Source organism: Maylandia zebra, linkage group LG3 (assembly GCF_041146795.1).
Source record: "Maylandia zebra isolate NMK-2024a linkage group LG3, Mzebra_GT3a, whole genome shotgun sequence".
In the NCBI taxonomy this organism is placed as follows: Eukaryota; Metazoa; Chordata; class Actinopteri; order Cichliformes; family Cichlidae; genus Maylandia; species Maylandia zebra.
This window is the reverse complement of record NC_135169.1, coordinates 10,399,100-10,424,239: the sequence shown is the minus strand read 5'-3', so window position 1 is coordinate 10,424,239 and position 25,140 is coordinate 10,399,100. Positions and strand designations below refer to the sequence as shown.

At 43.8% G+C, this 25,140-nt stretch overlaps 2 protein-coding genes across 2 annotated transcripts in view; both read left to right on the top strand.

Annotated features, from left to right (window-relative positions):
• Positions 1–25,140, top strand: part of LOC143416657 (uncharacterized) — a 376,067-nt gene that overhangs the window by 44,004 nt on the left and 306,923 nt on the right. The gene's annotated exons all lie outside the window — the stretch shown is intronic.
• Positions 13,478–25,140, top strand: part of LOC106676470 (uncharacterized) — a 234,236-nt gene continuing 222,573 nt past the window's right edge. Inside the window, exons 1-6 of the mRNA XM_076877656.1 lie at positions 13,478–13,500; positions 13,552–13,963; positions 16,020–16,198; positions 16,552–16,696; positions 17,084–17,284; positions 21,234–23,146. Coding sequence (XP_076733771.1) covers positions 13,478–13,500; positions 13,552–13,963; positions 16,020–16,198; positions 16,552–16,696; positions 17,084–17,284; positions 21,234–23,146 — 2,873 coding nt within the window. The remainder of the gene's footprint in view (positions 13,501–13,551; positions 13,964–16,019; positions 16,199–16,551; positions 16,697–17,083; positions 17,285–21,233; positions 23,147–25,140) is intronic.

The following is a 25,140-nucleotide window of genomic DNA, read 5'->3' as shown; positions in this document are numbered from 1 at the left end:
AACTCAGCAGTATAATGCATCATAAACAATATCATTCATTCACAATAAGTCAACAGTCTACTTTAATGCAAATCAGTTTAACAAATGTAATAGTTATCAGCTTCTTCTAATTCAGGAGAATAATGCAAACTAAAACTACATAATAATTCACAATCTTTAATTAGGGGTATAACATGGCATAAAATAATATTATAATCTAACAGTGTCATGGATCTAAAACTGTTTAAATCTCTACAGCCTGGTAACATGGAAACTTTAAAAACAGCAGCAGAAGGTTTCAGTAGTGTAGTCTAATGTGTTCTTTTCATTTAATAATAGAGTCCATATTATATCAACAGCTACATTCACCCTGGAGAGAAACTAGTGAGGCAGACCATCAGGACCAAGCTGGGTTTCCTGGGTCCAGAGGTTTGGAGAAACTTCTTGCCTTTCTTTCATCACAGCTGTCCTGTGCCAGATGTTCTGTTGACCCACTGAGACAGGGATCATTTAAGAAACACCAGGAACACTGAAGCTCATCGCACTGATCAAGCAGGACTCATGATCTTCACCAGCAGCTCCCTCACGGGGAAATCTTCAGCACTCCTCTGTAGGCCCGCCCCAGGAGATGGATAAACCCAGCATTTCATAAACACTGTGATGGAGCCCTTTGCTTTGTGTAATGTTATAAATACTCGGATACTCCCCAGAGGCTCCGGACTTTTACATAAAGATATTATATTCAGTCCTGTAGAAAGTTATATATTTAAAAATATATGATCCTCTCTGGTTACTCTGGTATGAATAACTCTGCATCACTTTATGGTAAATAACACTATCTGCAAAAAACTGTGAAAACTGTGACCTTTGACCTTCATCAGGTTTAATTTAATTGTGTCAGAGAAACTCAAGTGTGCTCTTCATGCAGCTGAGTACATCAAGTGTTTAAAACAGAAGCTGTGCAGGTCTGAGATCAGCAGCTTTGTGAAACACCAAACTCAGGTCCTGTTAATGCTGATATATAGTGACACAGTTACATGGGTGATTAATCCTTTTGTTTTTTGTCTTTAACTTTATCAATAAAACAGCTGCAGCTTTCACTACAGCACGTGTGGTACTTTAACCTTTGTACTGTTTTCATCAGTTCATTTTGCAGTTAACATGTGAACATGTTGGATGATCTGTCTGCTGTCACTGGGTGGTGATGAGGTCTGAATTCACCACAAATAACTATCTGATTGAATAGTTTTCTTGTCAGATAGAGAAATAAAATGAAGCTGCCTTGTGTCTGTTTCAACGTGTGACCCCGCCCCTCCCTCGGACAGTCGGGGATGAGTGCGCTAACATACCTGTAGGTCGCTGTTTTAATGAGTGTTTCATTGAAAATGACAAGAGCGGAGTTTGCGCTCTCTAGTCGCATGATAGGTGAGTCCTAATAAATAATTTTCCAGTATGTGTACGTTACACATGCTATTTTTTAAAATTATGATTATTATTTTGCTAGCTATCAAACTCGCTGTAGATTTGATTGAAATCCACTGAGTGTGATGCAGTATGGAAGCGCTATTATGGAATATGCTGTGAACTTAGCTAACATTGCTTAGCAGTAATATGAGTTAATTTACTCAAGTGAAAGCTTTAAACATTAGCCCGATAATAACTAGCTAACTTAAGGCTTTCTGATTTACCCTCGACGGCGGACCCAGAGTCTCCATTTCAACTTGGGTTGAACGTGCGTGTGTTATTTTTGTCCGTATCAGAATCAGAATCAGAAAGGGTTTTATTGCCAAATGTTGAGCAGGTTTACAACATTAGGAAATTGCTGCGGTGCTTCAGTGCAAACATACTGTCATAAATAACGCTTAAATAGACATGAAAAAATAAAAATAAGAATAAGAATTAAAAGTGCTAAGTGGATAGATATATACATGATATATACATGAGTGCAGGTGGTGAGCAGTGCAAACATGGAATGATGCAGTGACACAGCGTAGGGTCATGTGTTAGTGGCGGGGACAGTCATATGGTTATTGTTCATGTGTCCAACAGCAGAGGGGAAGAAACTGTTCTTATGGCGAGAGGTTCTGGTGCGAATGGACCGGAGCCTCCTGCCTGAGGGGAGCAGGTCAAACAGACTGTGTCCAGGGTGAGAAGGGTCAGCTGAGATCCGAGCTGCACGCCCCAATGTCCTGGAGGTGTACAGGTCCTGCAGAGATGGGAGTCTGCAGCCACTATAATATAGAAGCAGACACCTCCACCTTTGGTTTTACCGGAGAGAGCGGCCTGCCGGTCCGCGCGCAGCAGATGAAAGCCCTCCAGCTTGAGCGCGCAGTCCGGGATGTCCTCACAGAGCCACGACTCCGTAAAACATAAGACACAGGAGGAGGCAAAGTCTCTGTTCATGCTTCTCATCAGGGCCAGCTCGTCTATCTTATTCCCGAGTGAGCGTACATTGGAAAGGAAGATCCCAGGAAGAGCAGTTCGCAGTCCGCGTCTCCTCAGTCGCACGAGTGCGCCGGCTCGCTTTCCTCTCTTTCGACGTCTCACTTTCCTGATCAGAGTCTGCAGTAAATCTGTCGCAGATGCGACAAATATTGGAAGTAAATCCACAGGTGTTGTAGTCCTGTAGTTAAGAAGCTCTTCTCTGGTGTAAGAATATCCAGAGGAGTGCCCAGACACAGAAGTTATGCACAAAAACAAAACAGAAGTAAAGCACTGAAGCACCAGGGCATCCATACGCGGCGCCATCTTGGTGATACTATCGAGCTTCTTACTAAATGCACGCACACACGATCTCTGCTCCGATTCCACTTTATTTCTTATTCTTCTCTGTTCCTCCGAAGCTTCTTGCTCGCCAGTGAATTACACACATTGCAGCGACACAGTGCCATCTAGTGGCTGATACAAACATAGGTCAACATGTTACATCTCCCTTCTTAAAAAAAAAACACAACTCAGGCTTGTAAAATCTCTAAGGCAACTGAAATTACAGGAATAACATCCTGAGCAACAGCCATTGCTAACCTAGCATTTGACTCAATACTGGCTACATCACAACCATAATAAACAGATGCATTTAATGACATCATTGGAACAACAAACATATAAACAGCCTCTTTTTTTTTTTTTTTTTTTAGGGCAGCGATCCGCCTGCACCCTTTACAATATTACAGGTCCAAGACCTGTCTCGGTTTAGTAACACGCCCATATCGAGTTGTGTATCCAGGTGTTGTAATGTCTTTATCAGGGGGCTCCACAGGCGGGGGCTGAGATACCACAGAGCTGTCATCGCTGATGCCTGTTGGTTGAATGAACTCCTCACCTCCTACGCTGTTTCTGCCTTCGCGGAGGTGTCGACGGTTACGGCGATAAACTTGTCCCGTATCTGTGTTGTTGTTATGTTGTAGCTTCTGGACGTGTCGGCACAACTTGTGACCACAGCTGGCTTCCAGGAACCGTCTTGTTGCCGGAACCGGACCGGTGTGCCAGGATATAGTTGAGGCAGAGGTCAGGCGGCTCTGTTGAAATAAGTCTGCTGGCGCTACTGGCAGACTTCTCTCCTCTCACGCACTGTTTGCTGGCTAACTACTTGGGGTTCCAGCTGTTTTGGTGTTGCAGGGAGGATGGAGCGGAGTCTCCGGCTCATGAGTAGTTGTGCAGGCGACTTTAAGTTGTCCACGGGGGTGTTCCGGTATTCTAATAGGCTCAAGTAGGGATCCTTATGTTCAGCTTTGGCCTTGTCCAGAAGTTTTTTTGCTGTCTGGACTGTTTTCTCGGCTAGGCCGTTGCTCTGTGGGTAATGGGGACTAGTATTGGTGTGGGTGAAACTCCATGACTTTGCGAACTGTTGAAACTTACTCGAAGCATAGCACGGACCGTTATCACTAATCACCGACTCTGGAATACCATGCCTAGCCATGGCTGACTTTAGTTTGTGGATCACTGCTTCTGCAGTGCAGCTGTGCAGTCTTTCCAACTCGAAGAATCTACTGTAGTAATCTACGATGATGATGTAGTCTTCCGAGTTCCAAGTGAACAGATCGGTGGCTATGACCTGCTACGGTCGTTCTGGTATTGCATGTGACAACAGGGGTTCCTTGGGGTTAGCAGCTTGTCTCTCCTGGCATGTGCTGCAGGCTCCGACTGCTTCCTCAATCTGCTTTCCCATGCCTGGCCAAAACAGAAGATCTCTGGCTCTGTTTTTGCTCTTTTCTATACCCATATGGCTGGAATGAATCCGATCTATCATGTCCTTTCTGAGCCTTTTTGGGATGATCATTTTCTCTCCTTTAAACATGATCCCGTCTATCAGTGAGATCTCATCCCTGTGGTTCCAGAACTCCTGGATGTCAGGCGGACATTGAGACCTTTTATCTGGCCGTCCACTCAATGTGGTCCGTCTCAGGGTGTTGAGCTGAGGATCCTGGGCTGTTTCGTTTCTTATCTCTGAGAGTCTCTGATCACTGACAGGCATGTTGCTGAGGACTGAGTGGATCTGCGCATCCATCCCGTCACATAGTGATTTGTCGTGGAACTCTATGGATTTCCGGGAGAGCGTGTCGGCTACCGGGATGTCTTTCCCTGGCTTGTGGATGATGCTGATGTTGTACTTTTGCAGCTGTAGTATCATCCTCTGTAGCCGTGGTGGTGCTGATGCTAGTGTTTTTTTGAGTATGGACTCAAGTGGCTTGTGGTCCGACTCAATGGTCACATGTTGACCGTACATGTACTCGTGGAACCGCTTGCAACCAAAGAGAACAGCATACAGCTCTTTTTCTATTTGGGCATAGTTCTGCTCAGTGCTGTTAAGTGACTTGGATGCGTAGGCAACTGGCTTGCCGTCCTGCAGCATCACAGAACCGAGGCCACTTTTGGATGCATCGATCTGGAGTCGTAGCGCTTTCTTGGGGTCGAAGAAGGAGAGAACTGGGCCTGGTTCTCTAGTGATCAGCTCCTTCATTCGTTGAAAGGCTCTGTCATGGTTCTTGTCCCATACAAACTCACTGTCCTGCTTTAACAGCTGGTGGAGCATTTATCTCTGACAGGTGTGGGGCAAATCTTGCTAAATAATTAACCATCCCCAGCACTGTTTCCAATTCCGCCCTGTTCTGTGGGGGCGCCATGTCTTGGACTGCTTTTACTTTTTGTGGATCTGGTTTCAGCCCTTCGTGTGACAATGTGTGACCGAAGTAACTGACCTCTTTGACGCAGATGGTGCACTTGTCAGGGTTCAGTTTTACACCTCTCTCCCTGCTGCGCTGCAGCATGGCCCTCAGGTTGTCGTCATGCTCCTGTTTGGTTTCTCCGAAGACCAATACGTCGTCCACAATGGCCGCCACGCCCCTCAGGCCCTCGTAGGTCTCGTCCACACGTCGCTGGAACTCATCCTGGGCTGAGATTATGCCGAACGGCAGCCTGAGGAAGTGGTACCTGCCAAACACAGTATTAAATGTGGTTAACAGAGATGATTCGTGGCTTAGCTTAATGGCCCAGTAGCCTGATCTGGTGTCCAAAACACTGAAATACTTGGCCCCAGCAAGTTTTGTGGTGACATCCTCTAAGGTGGGTAGAGGGTAATGGGGTCTTTGTATGGCCTTGTTGAGGGGTCTGGGGTCCAGACATACTCTGAGTCTGCCCGTCTTGGGTTTTTCCACGACAACAAGTGCATTCACCCAGTCCGTAGGATCTGTGACCTTGCATATGATTTGATTTCTTTCCATGTTGTCGAGCTCGTCTTAGAGTCGGGCTCGCAGAGCGATGGGAATCCGACGAGGTGGGCTGACTGTGGGTGCAACGTCTGGATTTACATGGAAACTGCATTCACCAGGAAATTCTCCTATCCCTTTAAATACGTCTGCATATTCGTCTAGTATTGCCTGTGAACTGTTGGTTGTCTTGTCTCTTTCCTCCGTCACTGCCATCACGATCCTTACCAGGTTAAGGTCACGGCAAGCTTTCATTGCTAATACAGGTGGGGCGCTTGTGTTAACGACATGGAATTCCAACTTGCAGGTTTTGTCTTTGTGATCATAGTACGTCTGAAGCTTTTGGGAGTCGTCTGCGGTGAGCGTCCACGTGTTGTAGACGTCCCGTCCTTTCTCACCGACCCATAGAAGAAGGTAGCTGCATTTGTCTGCCTCCTCCTTCCCCCGAAGAGGACCAGCGAACATTAGCTCGGCGTGCTGCTTGAAACGCCGCCATGCCTCGGGCAGGTTGCTGGAGTCCCAATCCATACGCGGTGTGGGAACGCCGTAAGCCTCCATGTCTGCGCTGTCCGATGGCGAGGGATTGCGTAGAAAATTGCTACTCTGACACCATGTGTTATTTTTGTCCATATACCGAGCTTCTTACTAAATGCACGCACACACCGATCTCTGCTCCGATTCCACTTTATTTCTTATTCTTCTCTGTTCCTCCGAAGCTTCTTGCTCGCCAGTGTATTTCACACATTGCAGCGACACAGTGCCATCTAGTGGCTGATACAAACATAGGTCAACATGTTACAGTGCGGACTTCAAACTATATACCAGTTTTTAAACTGTGTTGATAGGCCACATAAAACCGATGGGTTTTTTTCTGAATACAACAGTGCCGTTTACTCCGGGAAGAAACGGTTAAAACGGCGTTTTCTAAGGAGAGCGCAAGCAAACACACTTTGCTTGTGAGTGAAAAAAAGAAAAAACACTGCTTCCCTATTGGTGGAAAAATGTACCATGTCGACCAATCAAAAAATAATATGGCAACATGTGGCATTTGGTTGTTTGGGAAGAGGCGGAAGTTTTAGGAGTGAGAGAGAGAGAGACAGTTTTGAGACATGAGAGATTTGTGACATTTCCCGTGTTTGGAGTCTCAAGTTAGTGTGTTGAGTAGTGTAGTGTAGTCGTTGTTTTGTTTTGTGTGTCAGGCCTACTAGTGAACGTCACATTTGCTGCCTTAAAGCCACCAAAGGCAGGTTGCAGTGTAAACGCTGAGTGACACACCTGCTGTCAGACCTGCAGGTTTATCCCTGTGCCATTCTCCTCTGTTATAGTGGACACAAACAATTTTTTTGGATTTGCATAAATAATTTGTGTGCCTACGTATTTGATCAGAACATCTGATTGTTCTGTAAATAGTTTTAAATGGTTATATAAAAAACGTCTGAGCCTTGGCTGCATTTTTAGGTAAATAGTACCAAATAACTTTGTTGTTTGCAAAACTTGTGCATATTTTTTAAAAATGTACAATTTCTATTTGCATTTCAAGTTATGAAAATGATTCGTTAAACATGCTTGTGGTTTTTACAGTCAAAAATATCACTTTCTGCTCGTATTTTAAATTTCGTCTTAATTTAGATAAATTGTGCTGACACATTATGTCAAAATGAGAAAATAACAATATAAATAAACAATATAAACAGTTTTTTAAGGTGAAATATAGAGGCCAAATCAAAAGTAATCAGAAACGGCCAATTATACCCTGGACCCCAGAGGGTTAAAGGCTTAAAGCAAAGTTGTCACCAAGTACTGTTTATATTTGTGTGTATTGCTGCAGCTTTTTTGAGTATTAACTTGGTGGCTTTGGGTGAAATAAAGGTAATATGAGGGACCAATCCATATGGTCACAAAGAATAGCCTCTTGTTTCTGTGCTACCAAAGTTCCCCGGCGTTCATTAAATTCAATGTGTTTATCGTCAGCACTGACACATTAAACTACTCAAACATTATAAATGTCTTCAAGCTCACACTGAGGCCTGTGGGGCACAATCAGCCACAGAGACAGTTCACACAGTTATGTGAATATTTCATACTTTAAGTCTGCCTGTTTATTTAATGAACAAAATACATTGGAATTGTACATAATAACATCACAGATGATAAATTAAATAGATTTTAAGTAGATGCTTGTGGATTCTTAAAGTCTTATATGTTGAATTGAACTACGTGATCTGTTCAAAGCCTCCCAGTCAGTGCTGTTCTCCATGCCTGTCTGACTGTACATGATGTTATTAGCACAAACACTTTAGAGGTGATCGTTTAGGACTTCAGCAATAATACAGGCAGCAATGTAGTTAGCAATAGAACAGTTTTATTGGGAATTAACTTAAAAAACAAACAAACATATTTCTCTTATTTTTTGTCACACAGGAAAGAAGCATCAATATCTGATGAGAAGACTTCTTTATTTCTTTTTTGGGTTTTTTTTTCAACAGGAGATGAATATCTCTAACAAGTTGATTTGTTGTGAAATGTGCATTTTGAGTTCATACACTATGTATATAAGGCAACCTCCTTTTGCAGTATTTTTGTGTGGTGTGTTTTTCTCTGTCTTAATGTGAGGAGAAAACTCTTAGGAGGCAAGAAACACAGAGTCAGAGATTTTACATGTACATGGACGATGCCCCGTCACAGACGGAATCGAGATGGGCTCTCAGTACATTCTTTATTTATACTCAAACAACAACAGGCGTGACATGTATAGAATTCAAAAACAACTCCTTAAAAGGAAAAACTGTTAGCTTATCTGTTGAAACAGGAGGTAGCTTTTTGGCTGTCACAGCACATTTTTTCTGTGCTCACTCCCTTTTCCTGCAATTGTCCAATTCACAAGCTCTTCTTCCTTTAAATGAAGCTACAAATAAACATAACACAAAACTCAAAATCTCTCAACACTTAACAAAAGGGGAACAAAGATGTTTAAGTTCACCTAGGATGATTTGTCTTAATTTTCACATGGTCTTACTGAGGTGATGTGAATTGAAACATGCATTTTTTTTTGGCGGTGAGGGAGGGATGTGCTGGAAAAGTTTGAAAAGGGACCTTGAAAGTGTTTAAGAAGTGCTTGAATTTGACCCTGAAAAAGGCGTATGAACCCTGATCATTATAATTAGCCTGTGTAAGTCCTGAGTGTCCTCCAGTTCAGTGTCTTTGTCAGTCCCACATGTGTCGTTTCTGTTCAGCTGGTCTTCCAGTCAGTCATCCATCTCAGGCTCTGTCATTCTGTCATAAACACCAGCCTTCACCACCTGTGAGTCCTGCTTTTGGGTCCTCTCTTCTCCACATCCACACTGCGATGCTGTGACATATACAGTACATAAAATCAAAATTCACATTCTATGCATCTAAAGTGTTTAATTATGTAGGCTACAGAACATAATTCAGCTATAGACGATATATGAAACATGTATACTTACTGCATTTGAATCATTTAAACCATATGTAACACCTGCACGTGTGTTTGAAAAAACAAATGCTTTGATTTTGACACCCCAAGAAAATCTTCCTAGATCTGCACCTGTTCAGAGTAAGAGCCGAATAAACAGCAGCAGAAGCTGATTGATGAACAGCTGCATGACATATCAGCTGTAGCTGCAGCATCTGCACAGAGTTTGATTGGCTCACGCTGATTTGTTTGTTTTTTCAAACAGGACAGCAGAGAGAGAGAGGAGGAGATGGAGAGTGCAGCAGAGACAGTGAAGAAGAGGTGAGCATCTGACAGAGCAGAGCCAGTTTAAAGGAGCCTCACAAGCTCACACATGACAGCTTCATCAACATGGAGCTCTGAGTGTTTATTAAAGGATCATTGGACGCTCTGACACAGCTGACTGCAGCCTTTAGCTGTGAGCACACAGTGTCTCACATTTACATTCACTTCCCTGTCAAACTCAATAACTTTAAACAGCTGCTGTTATCAGGTGAAGATAGCAAAGCTTTCAGGGCTGAGCCCCAGTGTTTCAGGATAATGGCCCCAGAGACCACAGTCACATATGTGGGGAAGGATTTTAAGTTTAAAACTTCCTTTAAGCATTAACAGCAGAGACGCACAAAGTCGCAGACAGGGAACAAAGTATTTTAGGTTTGTATTGTCAGATTATTTAATCATTATACTGAACAAATATGTGAAAAAGTAAAAACCTCTATTATGATGAGGTTATCACTACATTCACATGTCGTCGATGTGTTCTTTCACACAGATCAGTTTCAGTGTGTGTGGCCCGTACACTAAACCATGACACAAATTCATATGATGTGACACCCAGACTGTGTTCACTGTTTCTTTTGGTAAAATCATCTTCTCGTGTTTTTATAGAAAGATGATGGAAGAACCTAAAGAACAGCCAGCCAAAGCAGCTCCATCAGCAGGTAGGAGATCAGTGCTTTGTATGATGAGACGTATGGATGTATAGACTTCAGGCAGATTCTTTTTTGTAACTGTGATAAGTACATAAAATTCACGAGTTGTAACCTGTCCTAATCTTTGCCTTAATCTTTCTGTGGGACATTAATATAACATGAGAACTTCCAGTCTAAGGAGTTTGGCAGAGAAACAACTGGACTTTTTTGGACTTTGAACGCACATATGAGGTTAAAACGATGCCACCTTAAAATGAAACTGAAAAAATATTGAAACTGAAACAAATGTATTGAAAGTGAAATGATAGTGAAAAAACATAAATATAGAAATTTAAAGAAAAAACTCACTCACTACCATGTTTTCACACTTACATCGTGTTTTTCCCACGTACAGTTATTTTTTCAGCCTCAATTAGCTGGCACTGCTTTGGCATCTGAGGGTGCACTTGAGAGGCGGGGCTTAAGAGCCACATATATTTGCTCTGTCCATGATTTCTACAGTGACCAGTGACTGTAGAAATCATGGACGACCTAATATCTGCAGCAGCCGCAGTCATGAAGAAACTTGCGTATCTCTGAACGGCACATAGAGCGGGGACGCTGAGAGGAGGTCCAGCGTTTACCGACTGTTTCAAACTGACAGACTCAGGTGTTCTTCAGTGTCCGCCTGACAGAAGGACCTGAGAGCCGCCACAATATTTTTGGTAAGTGAAAGGTGTTTGTAAGCTAATCTGTAGCTAACGTCCTTAGCTAGCTAGCTAAGATGAGCACTCGGCTGTCGGGAAAACTTGTTTTGTAAAGTTTGTTTAGCTAACCTATGCAGGTGAACGAAATGAACAGAAACGCACTGGGCTGCTCAGTCAGTAACTAACCACAGTTACTGTACTTTTATTATGAGTATTACACTGTAAGAGCAACAGGCTGCACTCTGCTGCAGCTCCTGTGCAGAGCTGATTATTAAATATGTGCAAACAGAAGCATGTTTTCACTCTTTTGCCACATCTGTAAGGATATTAACACATATTTTAAAAAAGGCTTGCACTTCAGTAACCCCTCACTAATCATTAATTATGTATTAAATAGCAAAGCCTAATATTTATGTACTCAAACCAAATACTTCTGCTTGGCAGCTTAAGTTAAAATATATGTTTAATTTTTCCACTGATTACATTTTTAACACTGACTCTGTGTATTGTTTTTACTAAGTTTGTTTCAAATATTCAGGTTAAATAAAACAGTCTGAATCATTCTTATTGAGGTATTGTTCACAAAGTTACATGTGCAGTACAGCTTACATCCTTTGAGAGGGAAAAAAAAAGCATCAATTAAAAGCATTAATATTTGTTATGATACCTGTGTATGTTGGTGACCACGGTGCAGCAGCAGACTGAACCAGGACTGAAACCTGCTCCATCTGCTCATGTATGGAGATTCACATTCACAAAGCACCAACAACTCAAAGGTTAACATTATATTGGAAAATCTGTTGGTACATTCTGTTATGGAACGGCTGTGTGGAGGCAGGAAAAGGACCAAAAGTGCAGACTCCAGAGACAAACGTGAACTTAAACAGCTTTAATGCTGAACTCAAAAAGGGTAACAAAACTGAGAATACAAAATAACCTTACACAGACCACACAGCAAGATAAAGGTGGATAAGGGTAGATCGCAACACAGACACAGAGAAACACAGGGCTTAAATACACAGAGGGAGCAATCAGGGATGGGTAACAGGAGGGAAACACAGCTGGGGCAAATCAGAACTGACGAGACAAAGGAAGCAAAACCAGACGCATTTACATGAGACACGGACTTTCAAAGTAAAAATGGAAACATAACACAAACTGAACTACAGACACAGAGTCTGACTAGACACAGGGAGACATAAACCATAAGACAGAACTTAACAAAGAAACCAAAGACTAGAAATGATAAATAATATAATAAACTCAAAACCCTGGGTCAACGACCCAGGCATCCTAACATATACGGCTTTAAAAAATAAACAGCTCGTATGTCAGCAGAGCTGAAGAACTAAAGAAATGTAAGAGAAGAGCTTCATATCCTGGGTGTGTGAGGACAGAAAGATCAGCTTTATTTCAGATTTGAGATAAACTTTATATTTCAGTTTGCGATGGTTCTGTTCTCTTTGTGATTACAGGAGCTGTCCTCAGATTCAGACCTCAGCACCACCCAGTGACAGCAGACAGATCATCCAACATGTTCACATGTTAACTGCAGAATGAACTGATGAAAACAGTACAAAGGTTAAAGTACCACATGTGCTGTAGTGAAAGCTGCAGCTGTTTTATTGATAAAGTTAAAGACAAAAAAACAAAAGGATTAATCACCCATGTATCATATGAATGTTGGGTTTTTCTCTGCATCTATTATTGTACAATCCACTGTACAATATAAAGCACCTTGAGGCGGCTGTTGTTGTGATTTGGCACTATATAAATAAAATTGAATTGAATTGAAATGTAACTGTGTCACTGTATATCAGCACTAACAGGACCTCAGCCTGGTGTTTTACAAAGCTGCTGATCTCAGACCTGCACAGCTTCTGTTTTAAACACTTGATGTACTCAGCTGCACGTTTGAGTTTCTCTGACACAATTAAATAAAAACTGATGAAGGTCAAAGGCCGTCACTTGTATGTCGAACTACAGACTTGTGATCTGGAGTTCTTTCACAGTTTTTTTTTTTTTTGCCAATAGCTTGCTATTTACCATAAAGTGATTCAGAGTCATTTATACCAAAGTAACCAGAGAGAATAATATATTTTTAAGTATATAACTTTCTACAGGACTGAATATAATATCTCTAAGTAAAAGTCCAGAGATTCTGAGGATTAGCCAAGTATTTATAACATCATGCAAAGCAAAGTTCTCCATCACACAACGCTCAAAAAGCTGCTGGCTCTGATGCATTACAGGACATGCACCTCAAGACATGCTTGCCCCCCACACTGGACCCTCATCAATTTGTCAATTGAAACAATGGAGTACAGAGGATGCTGTATCCACAGCTCTTCACTGTGTACTCTCACACCTGGACAACAAGAATACTTATGCAAAAATGCTGTTAGTTGACTTCAGCTCAGCATTCAGCACAGTTATTCCCTCCAAGCTGATCACCAAACTTGCGGATCTTGGACTCAGCAACTCCATCTGTACCTGGATCATGGCTCATGGACTTTCTGACCAACAGACCTCAACATGTTAGGCCAGGCCATAACTGCTCTACCACCATCACACTCACACTGGCACTCCACAGGCTGTGTGCTGAGCCCGTTCCCCTATGACTGCAGACCTTAGTATGGATCCAACTCCATCATCAGGTCTGCAGATGATACCACGGTGACTGTCTCATCAGTGACAACGATGATACTCGCTACAGGGAAGAGGTAAAGCACCTAGCTGTGTGGTGCTGACAATAGCCTGCTCCTGAATACCAGCAAACCCAAAGAGCTCATTGTGGACTTCAGTAGAGAGAAGAGAGACACCCATGTCCCCATCTACATAAATGGCACAGCTGTTGAACCGGTCTCCAGCTCCAAGTTCTTGGCGATCCACATCTCTGAGAATCTGTCCTGGTCAACTAACACCTCCAGCATGGTCAGGAAGGCACATCAACGCCTCTTTTTGTTGAGGACCCTGAAGAAGAACCATCTTTCTAATGACATACTGGGTAACTTCCACCGCTGTGTGATAGAGAGCATCCTGACCAACTGTGTCACAGTCTGGTGTGGGAACTGCTCTGTTGCTGACTGCAAGGCACTGCAGCGGGTGGTGAAAACCGCCCAACACATCACAGGGACTCCACTTCCTGTCATCGAGGATTTCCACAAGAAGAGATGTCTATGCCGAGTATGCATCATTCTCAGGGGCTGTGTCCCAATTAAGAGACTGCACGCTTGAAGTACGCGCACTACGCGTACTACGTACGGTGCGTACTATAAGTACGAGAAGTGCGGAAGTGAGAGGCTTGTGAAATGGGACGGTATACGCTTCGTCGTGCTGTTCAGGTTGCCTAGCAACCATGATACTAACCGCGAGAAACGTTACATACAGCTTTGTTTTGTTGGTCATTCATTTTTGTCATGACATCACTTTGATTAGTTGAGTATCTGAGGCTGAGACCACGGGACTGTAAACATGATTGTTGGGCTTCATTTCTGTGCTGAACAGTCATTTAAGATTAGTTAGTAAATAACAATTAGTTAAAGTCATCTAGAGCTGGGCGATATAACATTTTTTTTAATATCACGATATGTTTTTTCATTTCAGGCGATAACGATATCTATCACGATATAAGCCAAATAACTATATTTGTAAGATTTAAATGTGCCGTTGCTCACAAGTAAAATGTGAAATAATCAGCAGCTTGTTTTTATTTAAATATTTATTTCCCATAATAAGTTCAACAGGGTAGATGTACTTAAGGAACATGAGACTTTTTCAGATAAATAAAGGCAAATATTGCAAACTACACAAAAGGCAGCCGCTAAAGCGTTTAAGTTTCAAAACAGAACAAACGAAACAGACTAAACTGTCAATTCCACTTAGAAACAAAATATTAATCCTAAAAATAAATCTTAGTTTGTTTTACAGAAGAACAGACAAAACTGACTAACTTTTGTCAATATCAAATAAACTGAGAACTAAAAGGAAATTCTCAATCTCTCCTTGTTGTATAGCTGAGCTTTTCAAACAGTTTTAACAGTTACTTTAGTCTGACAAAAGCCGAATGATGAATTAGCGCTTCCAGTCAGAGACTGAGGCTACGTCCACGCGTACACGGGTATTTTTGAAAACGGAGATTTTCTGTTTTTGTTTTAAAAAAATAATCCCGTCCACACATAAAGGCAGAAATGAAGGAAAACGCTGCTATGAACATGCCAAAGCAGCAGGTGGAGCTAGATTCCTAACCGTGCAGAAATGTTGGCCAATCAGAAGTCTAGAAGCCTCGGTGGGAAAAAGTAAACAAAGCTGGGGCATAGAAGCAGAACCGAGTCGTATGTGTGGACGGACAGTAACTGTGTGTATATGTAAGCATTTAAACACTGCAGAGAGTAGAATTAACAGTAACAGTATTGTAGAAATTCATTTCACCGAAACAATAACGTGGCGCACAGTGTGACGCATGCACCAGTATATTGTATTTCCAGACTTGTTTTCGGCACATTTACAGTGCACGCTACTCTGTTTTTTGTCAGACTTGAAATAGCCGAAATACCTTCACACTACGGAACTTCTATGGCTCTTCCGTTCGACAATCTCTCCGGCATTGGAACCATCATCTGTTTTCTCTTCAGTCACGCTCGGTTGATTTTTCTAGTCGGCACACTCATTTCCTCCATTACCCGCTGGCTGCTTCCCAAACAAACACACGTGAGGCTTGGCACTTGTGCTGTACGTAACAAGTCACGCGACGTGACGCTGCGGCTGTGATTGGTTCGGCTCTGCTCTACTTAATTTGGATTGGCTGACTTTTATTTTTTTTATTTTTTTTATTTTTTTTTTAAGAGGACAAGAGCGGCGAGGTCTATCGCGATAGCTTAATTTCTCTATCGAGTAAAAGTTATATCGCGATACATATCGTTATCGTTCTATCGCCCAGCTCTAAAGTCATCTCACTGTGGCAATGTAAATATAATATGGCCAATATTATAGTATTGTCAGATTATTATGATTATATATATATATATAAGTTGGCATTTTCAAAACATCCATAACAGTAACTGACTGTGTTTCATCCACTCCACCACCAACTCCAGTCTCACTTCAACCAGTACATCAGCCTTTAGCCAGTTCATTAGCCCAGCCTGCATCTATTCCATTAGCCCGGTCACCCGCCCCCTCCATACTGGAGGCTGTGTCTGTGCCACCCATTTTGAATCCCGTTCCTAGCACCCATTTTAAGCGGAGAGACAAACCCATTAAAACCACTCTAGTTTCTCAGAAACTGGCTAATTTAGAGACTGTTACTCGCCCCAGGGCCTCCCCAGAGGCTGAGTTTCTGCCTTCAGCCGACTCTGGACCCCTGGAGGCCAAGACGCCAGCTAAGAACTGCGCCGTGCCAGAGCTGCCTGAGCAAAGCCAGTGCCCTGCGCAGTTTCAGTTACCGGTGTCTCTGCCAGAGGCCCGTGTGCCGGCTGCTGGTTCTGTTCTGTCTCTGCCAGAGGTCTCTGCACCTGCTGGTTCTGTTCTGTCTCTGCCAGAGGTCTCCGCACCTGCTGGTTCTTTTCTGTCTCTGCCAGGGGTCTCCGCACCTGCTGGTTCTGTCCTGTGTGTGCCAGGGGCTCCGGTGCCCACTGGTTCTGAGACTGTCTTCGCTGGGGGGCCCGAGGAGCCCGTCCAGCTTCCTGCTTCGTCAGCTGGAGGGCCCGAGGAGCCCGTCCAGCCCCAAGACTCATCATCCTCGCCAGCTGCGGTCTCATCATCCTCGCCCGCAGCAGCCTCCTCATCAGCTTCATCAGCTTCGCCTGGACCAGCCTCTGCCTCAGCTTCGCCTTGTCCGGCTTCAGCTTCGCCTTGTCCGGCTTCAGCTTCGCCTTTTCCGGCTTCAGATTCGCCTGGCCCGGCTTCAGCTTCGCCTGGGTCCGGCTTCAGCTTCACCTGATTCAGCTTCACCCACGCCGTCGCCTGGTCCAGCTTCAGCATCCTCATCAGCTTCGCCTGGTCCAGCTTCAACATCCTCAGCTTCGCCTGGTTCAGCTTCAGCATCCTCAGCGTCGCCCGGTCCAGCATCTGCTTCAGCTTCACCCGCTTCGCCTGGTTCAGCTTCGGATTCGCCTCCGCCTGGTCCAGCCTCCGCTTCAGCCTCGTCTGGCCCAGCCTCAGCTACCGTCTCGTCTGGTCCAGCCTCAGCTACCGTCTCGTCGGGTCCAGCCTCTGCTTCGGCCTCGTCTGCTCCAGCCTCTGCTTCGGCCTCGTCTGGTTCGGCCTCGTCTGGTCCAGCCTCTGCTTCTGCCTCGTCTGGTCCAGCCTCCTTCTCACCTGGTACTGCGGGGGCCACGCAGCCTTCTGGTCCCCAGCTGCCACCTCAACATCGTCGGTCATCTGCCAGGCCGCATGTTGGGCATCTTCGCCACCGTGGCCGGCCTCCGGACTTGCATTGTCGCCACCGCTGTCGTGAGCACGGTCGGCCCCCGGAACTGCTTTCACGCCGCTGTTGCCGTCCGCACGGTCGGCCCCCGGAACTGTTTCCACGCCACTGCCTACTGTGTGGCCGGCCTCCGGACCTGCCCCACTGCCGCTGCCTTTCACACGGTCGGCCCCCGGAACTGAACTGTTTTGGCCTCCGGCGCTGTCGGCCTCCGTGTCGGCCCCCTGAATTTGTCCGTCTGGGCCTTTTTTGGATTGGATTGGATTTGGATTTTGTTCCTCCTCCCGTGCGTGTTTGGTTTAAGTTGAGTTCTTTAGTTTTCCCCAGTTTAGGTTGGTTTACTCCCCGCTCTGCTCCTCCTGTTTTTGTCACCTTATCACCTCTGCAAATAAACATTCACTCGCACCCCAGTCAGTGCCTGCATCTCGGATCCTTTTCTCAATTCACCACACGACTGCCGTGCAGCCGTGACAGGATGTGGCGTACAACACTAGAGGCCAACTCCAAGCCCATAGCACAAGTCACCATCAAGTGTGGGATCTACCAAGGAGATGCTCTGTCCCCACTGCTGTTCTGAATAGGCCTGAACCCCCTCAGTGAGATCATTAACAAGACTGGCTACGGATATCGACTACGGAACGGAGCAGTTGTCAGCCACCTCCTGTACATGGATGACATCAAGCTGTATGCCAAGAGTGAACGAGACATCGATTCACTGATCCACACTACCAGGCTATGGTAACAAAGAGAGGGAAGGTAGTCAGAACTGAGGGGATTGAACTACCAGAAGGCAACATTGCAGACATAGGAGACAGTTACAAGTACCTGGGGATCCTGCAGGCAAATGGTAACCATTAAGAGGCCGCTAGAAAGGCTGCAACCACCAAGTACCTGCAGAGGGTCAGGCAAGTCCTGAGGAGTCAGCTGAATGGTAAGAACAAGATCCGGGCCATCAACACGTACGCCCTGCCCATGATCAGGTACCCTGCTGGGGTAATAGGCTGGCCAAAGGAGGAGATAGAAGCCACTGACATAAAGACAAGAAAGCTCCTTACCATGCATGCATGCATGGAGGGTTTCACTCCAAGTCCAGCAACCTGAGGCTGTACGCTAAGCGGAAGGAAGGGGGCCGGGGACTGGTGAGTGTCAGCACCACAGTCCAGGATGAGACAACGAACATCCAAGAATACATTGGGAAGATGGCCCCAACTGACCGAGTGCTCAGTGAATACCTCAGGCAACAGAAACCCAAGAAAGAGGAGGGAGACGAGGAACCATCATGGAAGGACAGGCCCCTGCACGGTATGTACCACCGGCAGATAGAGGAGGTGGCTGATATCCACACTTGTATGCTTGTGTGTTGTTGATGATGACGATTACTGGTAATAAAATTGTGAGTAAGGTACCGAATTCAGGTTTGCTCCCGCTTTATTTTTAAATACGCATACGGTACTTGTATGCACCCTATGATCCAGTGCGCCTTATGTGTGTGTTAAATACAGTAATGGCACACATAACTGAGACTGCGCCTTTTAGCACAGTGCGCCTTATGGTCGTGAAAATACGGTACAAAGTTGTTATGAAGTCTGTCACATTCCCCCCCCCCCCCCCCTTTTTTTTCTTTTTTTCTTTTTTTATCCTTTATTTATTTATCCTTCTTATTTCACATCTGTATATTGTTACTCTTATTTGCCTTGTATGTCTACTGTACAAACTGAACTGGAATGACTGACTGTTCGCTTTATGATTTCAATAAAGTTTGAAAAAAAAAACAACCTCTTCGGCCGCTCCCTTCTGCCGTATTTTGCGGCACAATTCTCCACACCCACCGCCGCGCTATGAATTGTGGGATATATGGGACCACGAAGCGTGCACCGGACCACGCTTGATATTTGGGGAAATCGACGGCGCATTTGGAGTATGCATTTGAAGCACACTTCGAATTGGGACAGCCGTCGTCGCGTGGCGGTGACGTAACCGCACTTAAAATGCGTACTTCAAGCGTGCAGTCTCTTAACTGGGACACAGCCAGGGACTCCTCTCATACTGCCAATAAACTCTTCCAGCTCCTCTCCTCCAGGAGGCGCTACAGGAGCCTTCAGACTAAAACCAGCAGGTTTAGGAACAGCTTCTTCCCCACAGCTGTTAACCCACTGAACTCAGTCCCCGCTGAACCTTTCCATCCACACTCACCTAATCCTTCTACACTCCTCCTCCCAGTGACCATGATCATTTCATTATCAACATTGACCACATTGGTTACTGCTGTAGTTTTAGGACACGGACATGGTGTAGTCTCTGTTATAGTGTGTACACTGTTATAGTCTGTTCAGAGAGCTACGCTTCCACTACTGTAGATATTTTCATAGCACTCTGTAGATCTGTTTACCTCACAGTGCTCCATCTTTATATATGTATATTTGTTCATAGTATACCTGTATACCTGCCCGTCTGTATAGCAATACAAATCATCTGTGTATCGGTTACAATATTATTTTTCAGTTTCAATTTTTTCTTCAGTTTCATTTTAAGCTGGCATCATTTTAACCCTACACACCCTAAAGTTCAGTATTTGTTGATGAGATGATGAAGTGTTAATTCAACAAAGTTAGAATACAGTGGAACCCCGACTTACGAAATTAATCCGTTCCCGAGGGTCTTTTGTAAGTCAAAGCACCCATCGCGCCTTTTGAGTGAGGCGATGCTGAACAATAGGCTATAGGCTGATTGCTAACTAGAACAACAATATGTCATTCAAGTGGAACAGCGAAGCACGAGTACGGAAGCCAAGGGGTTGTCACGTGATTTGGAAGGCATTGTGGGCATTGTAGGCTCAGCCAATCAAAGCCAGCAGATTTTAATACACGGGCATTTTGCCGTACCACGGGCAGAAATATTGCCGTTCAGTGCCTTCGTGAATTTTTCGTGACATGGGGTATTCGTAAGTCGGGGTTCCACTATATTTTTCACATGATTTCGACTGAGAGGCATGTTTATGTCTCTTTCTTCTTCCTGTAGAGGAGGAGCTTGCCAGGGTACGGTCAGACTTTGTCTCTAGGGTAACAATAGAAATCCTTAATCTGCTCCTTGGGGCCCTTGTAAGTGATGGTGTCTTACGTGAGTTGGAGAAAGAATCGATACTGGAGAAGAACCTAGCCAGAGCAGACAAGGCACGCAGCTTCATCGACACAGTGAGGAAAAAAGGAGACGAAGCATGCAAGATAACAATCAAACATCTTCAGATCAAAGATCCATCTCTTTTCTCTCAGCTGCGTTTGAAATCTGATCCATCTGCTCAACAAGGTGAGGTCATGCATCATATACCATGAATAAAAATGGTCACCTTGCAGTTTGTTGATATGTGAAAGTGAAACCTCAGAATTCATTGTAAGAAAAAGGAGAGGGCAACAACGTCATTCTACGACGAATGTTTGGATTTGTTACATGCCTGCAAATATATTTTCTGAAGTACATGGAGGAATTTTGATGATCATCATAAACCTGTGAAACTACTTAGATCTAATGTGAGCTGTGTTTAATTAAACACAAGTGTTCTTTACTTTTAAAAACCATGCAAACTGATTGCCTTAAAAAAGAAAAGCATCAGTCATTTGACTTAAATGTTTAATGAAAAAAATGGCATATAATAAAGTAAAGCACGTGTTTTGTGTGGCCAGAAAGGGTTTACATTATCTTTTGCCATTGTAATTTACGACTAGAATTAAATGTGAATTACTGAATCTCTCTCAGATACTTCTTTAAATAATATAGCAGTGGGGAACGTTATGACACTTCAATGTTGTTATTTTTGGTTACAAAGTTTGGAGAAGAGGCACAGAAAGCAGAAACTTGTTTAGCCTGCACATGTTGGCATCAGGTACATATGAAAAGCTGCAAAGCAATGCAGATGTGTAGGCTCAAAACATTTAATGTGGCTGTTTTCAGGAATTACATTTAGGAATTCCTGTAGCCCCCTTTTTGATGAATTTCTGGTAGAATAAGTATATTAAAAACTAAAACGTATGATAGGCTCAACAAAGGGCAAAGTACATCAGACCAGGTTTGACCAGATTTGTATTTTTCCTTCTTTTTTCCTTTATTGATTCAGATACTCTTCAGAAGTGTCAGCCTAAACTCAAGTCTGTCTTGAAGAAGAAGTTCCAGTGTGTGTTTGAGGGGATCCCTAAAGCAGGAAACCCAACCCTCCTGAATCAGATCTACACAGAGCTCTACATCACAGAGGGAGGGACTGCAGAGGTCAATGATGAACATGAGGTCAGACAGATTGAAACAGCATCCAGGAAACCAGACAGACCAGAAACACCAATCAAAAAAGAAGACATCTTTAAACTCCCACCTGGTAGAAAAGCACCAATCAGAACAGTGCTGACAAAGGGAGTGGCTGGCATTGGGAAAACAGTCTTAACACAGAAATACAGCCTGGACTGGGCTGAAGACAAAGCCAACCAGGACATCCAGTTCATATTTCCATTCACTTTCAGAGAGCTGAATGTGCTGAAAGAGGAAAAGTTCAGCTTGGTGGGACTTGTTCATCACTTCTTTACTGAAACCAAAGAAGCAGGAATCTGCAGCTTTGAAGACTTCCAGGTTGTGTTCATCTTTGATGGTCTGGATGAGTGTCGACTTCCTCTGGACTTCAACAACACTACAATCCTAACTGACCCTAGAGAGTCCACCTCAGTAGATGTGCTGCTGATAAACCTCATCAGGGGCAAACTGCTTCCCTCTGCTCACCTCTGGATAACCACACGACCTGCAGCAGCCAATCAGATCCCTCCTGACTGTGTTGGCATGGTGACAGAGGTCAGAGGGTTCACTGACCGACAGAAGGAGGAGTACTTCAGGAAGAGATTCAGAGATGAGGAGCAGGCCAACAGGATCATCTCCCACATTGAGACATCACGAAGCATCCACATCATGTGCCACATCCCAGTCTTCTGCTGGATCACTGCTACAGTTCTGGAGTGTGCCATGAAGAACAGAGAGAGTCAAGATCTACCTAAGAGCCTCACAGAGCTGTACCTACGCCTTTTGCTGCTTTTCTTAAAAACAAAGGGCACCAAGTATGATGGACGAGCTGAGACAGATCCACACTGGAGTCCAGAGAACAGGAAGATGATTGAGTCTCTGGGAAAACTGGCTTTTGATCAGCTGCAGAAAAGAAACCTGATCTTCTATGAATCAGACCTGGCAGAGTGTGGCATCGATATCAGAGCAGCCTCAGTGTACTCAGGAGTGTTCACACAGATCTTTAAAGCAGATAAGTGTGAAATGTTCCAAGAAACAGTCCACTGCTTTGTCCATCTGAGTGTTCAGGAGTTTCTGGCTGCTCTTCATGTCCATCTGAGCTTCATCAACTCTGGACTCAATCTGCTGGAAGACAAACAAACAACCTCCAAGAACTCTGACACAAGAAAATTGTTTGGAAAACCAGAATTACAAAAAGAAGTTAAATCTGCAGAGAAATACTTCTACCAGAGTGCTGTGAACAAGGCCTTAAAGAGTCCAAATGGACACCTGGACTTGGTCCTTCGCTTCCTCCTGGGTCTTTCACTGCAGGCCAATCAGAGTCTCCTACGAGGTCTGCTGACACAGACAGGAAGTAGCTCACGGACCAATCAGGAAACAGTCCAGTACATCAAGGAGAAGCTCAATGAGAATCTGTCTGCAGAGAAAAGCATCAATCTGATCCACTGTCTGAATGAACTGAATGATCGTTCTCTAGCGGAGGAGATCCAACAGTCCCTGAGATCAGGACGTCTGTCCACAGAAAAACTGTCTCCTGCTCAGTGGTCAGCTCTGGTCTTCATGTTACTGTCATCAGAAGAAGATCTGGATGTGTTTGACCTGAAGAAATACTCTGCTTCAGAGGAGGCTCTTCTGAGGCTGCTGCCAGTGGTCAAAGCCTCCAACAAAGCTCTGTAAGTAAATATGAACTCATCTCTTCATTCTTAAAATCATGGGAAATAAATCAGAGGTGCTCAGTTCAAATAACACTGCCTTTAAGAACAATTAAATATAGTCACTTAGTCAAATATGATACTTTAAATATTTCACTCCACCAGGACATGTCAGTATTTCTGAAATATTTTTGTCTTTAACTCTAATCAAAGCACAATCCAGATCCAGCCTATAAGAACATGAGCTCTGATCCTTCAGCCCCTCTGACAGGTTTATTATATTCAAGTTGTTCACTTGTCTCCAGCAACCAGGAGTTTAACTCTGTTTTTTACAAATTTTAGGATGATCTCACGGAAATCTGTGAATAAATACAAAGTTTTCAAACTGAAGTCAGTGACGGGAAGACATCACACTTTTTAGAGATGGAACTGCAGAAAAACCTAAAACCTTGACATGATTATGAATAATAGAATTATGGACGTTTCTCCGTTTTTGTGGATTAGCCTTTCCATAACTAACGTCAACTACTGTCCTACTTTGGTAAGATTGAAATTAATGTCTTTGACTGTCTTTAGTAGGTGTCTCCTGTGAGAACGTTAGAACACCGTCCAACTGTCTAAAGATGCAGTCTTTAGCCTAACTGGTTGTTACTGACTCAGCGATGCTCGCAGACATTTACGCACTGTGTTGTGACCTGATTGTGACAGAACAGTGACGTTGTTATTGGTAGTTTGAAGGGTACGGTGTTGGGGTGGTGCATGTTAAAAGTTTTGAGAAGCACTGGTTAGACATGTTAATTTTTTTTTGGTGTAACATATTGGCAACATTAACACATTAATTTGCTAAAGGAAAAATAGGCGGTTCCCAATTGCCTGTAAAAACGACCATTCTGCCCTGTTCTTGTAATGACCACAGTCAGTCTTATTCGTTCCCATACATTTTGGTCTATTTATTTACTAATTTCAGCAAGCATAATGCCTAGGAAAGAGAGGCTGAGAAAGGAGAAAGAAAGGGATCTACAACAGGCAGCCCAGGGAAGCAGTTCTCTGCTCTCCTGGATGAAAGCAAAGGAAAATGAAGATGAAAGGTCAGAGTCAGGTTCTATTTTAATGTTTTAATGTAACCTGCTCCTTGCAGTTAATTCTATTGGAAAATCTTAAAAGCTGTTCACACTTAGTTTTTAATGAACTTAATCAGCAGGCATTGAGCTAACTATTATTTTGTACCTACGAAAGTTATTTCTATGTTACAAGACTTGCAGTATGGGTTATTATTAAAACTATCTGTTTAAGCTTATTATTATGATAAATAATAATACTATTATTATTATTATTGTTCCATTGTAGTCAGTCACAGCAGGGAAGCAGCTCTATGCCATCTACCAGCATAGCAGAAGAGGGAGATATAGAAACAGATGAAGCCGCGACCAATGCAGCAACAGGTTCAGTTAGGCCTACAGATACTGATGTAGTGCTCTCTGAAGACCACAATGAGGAAGAACAGATCGATCACATAATGTCAAAGTTAGCAGCTTTACAATACCCAACAGATCCAACACACATCCATACATTTAAAATAAAGCGCAATGACAGATACGTTTCAATGTGCTGCAATGTGGGCCCATGTCAGCCTGATATACCTTACCCAAAAACTGAGGGGAGATCATTCCAGAAACAGTGGTTTTCTGCTAATGTGTGGCTGGTTTTCCACATATGCAAAAAGTGCCCTTTTTTCCCCCTGGAGCACTTGCCCCCCAAAATGTCTGTGCACGCCACTGTCCAGGGGTGACAGGCTCTGTGCGGTGAGTTATGTGAGGGGACACTCTGTTATTTAATGACTTAGTGGGAATGGGCGGATTAAGGGTGCATAGAGGGATGTTTAACTGTCTCGCTAACTCAGACTCCATGAGGTTCTGATTGAACAAGAGCCTGAAAGGTCTGGTTAACTAGCACAGAGACTTGGAGTTGCAATCTGGGTTTTTTTGTTTGTGTGAGTATCCTCCACCCTTATCCCT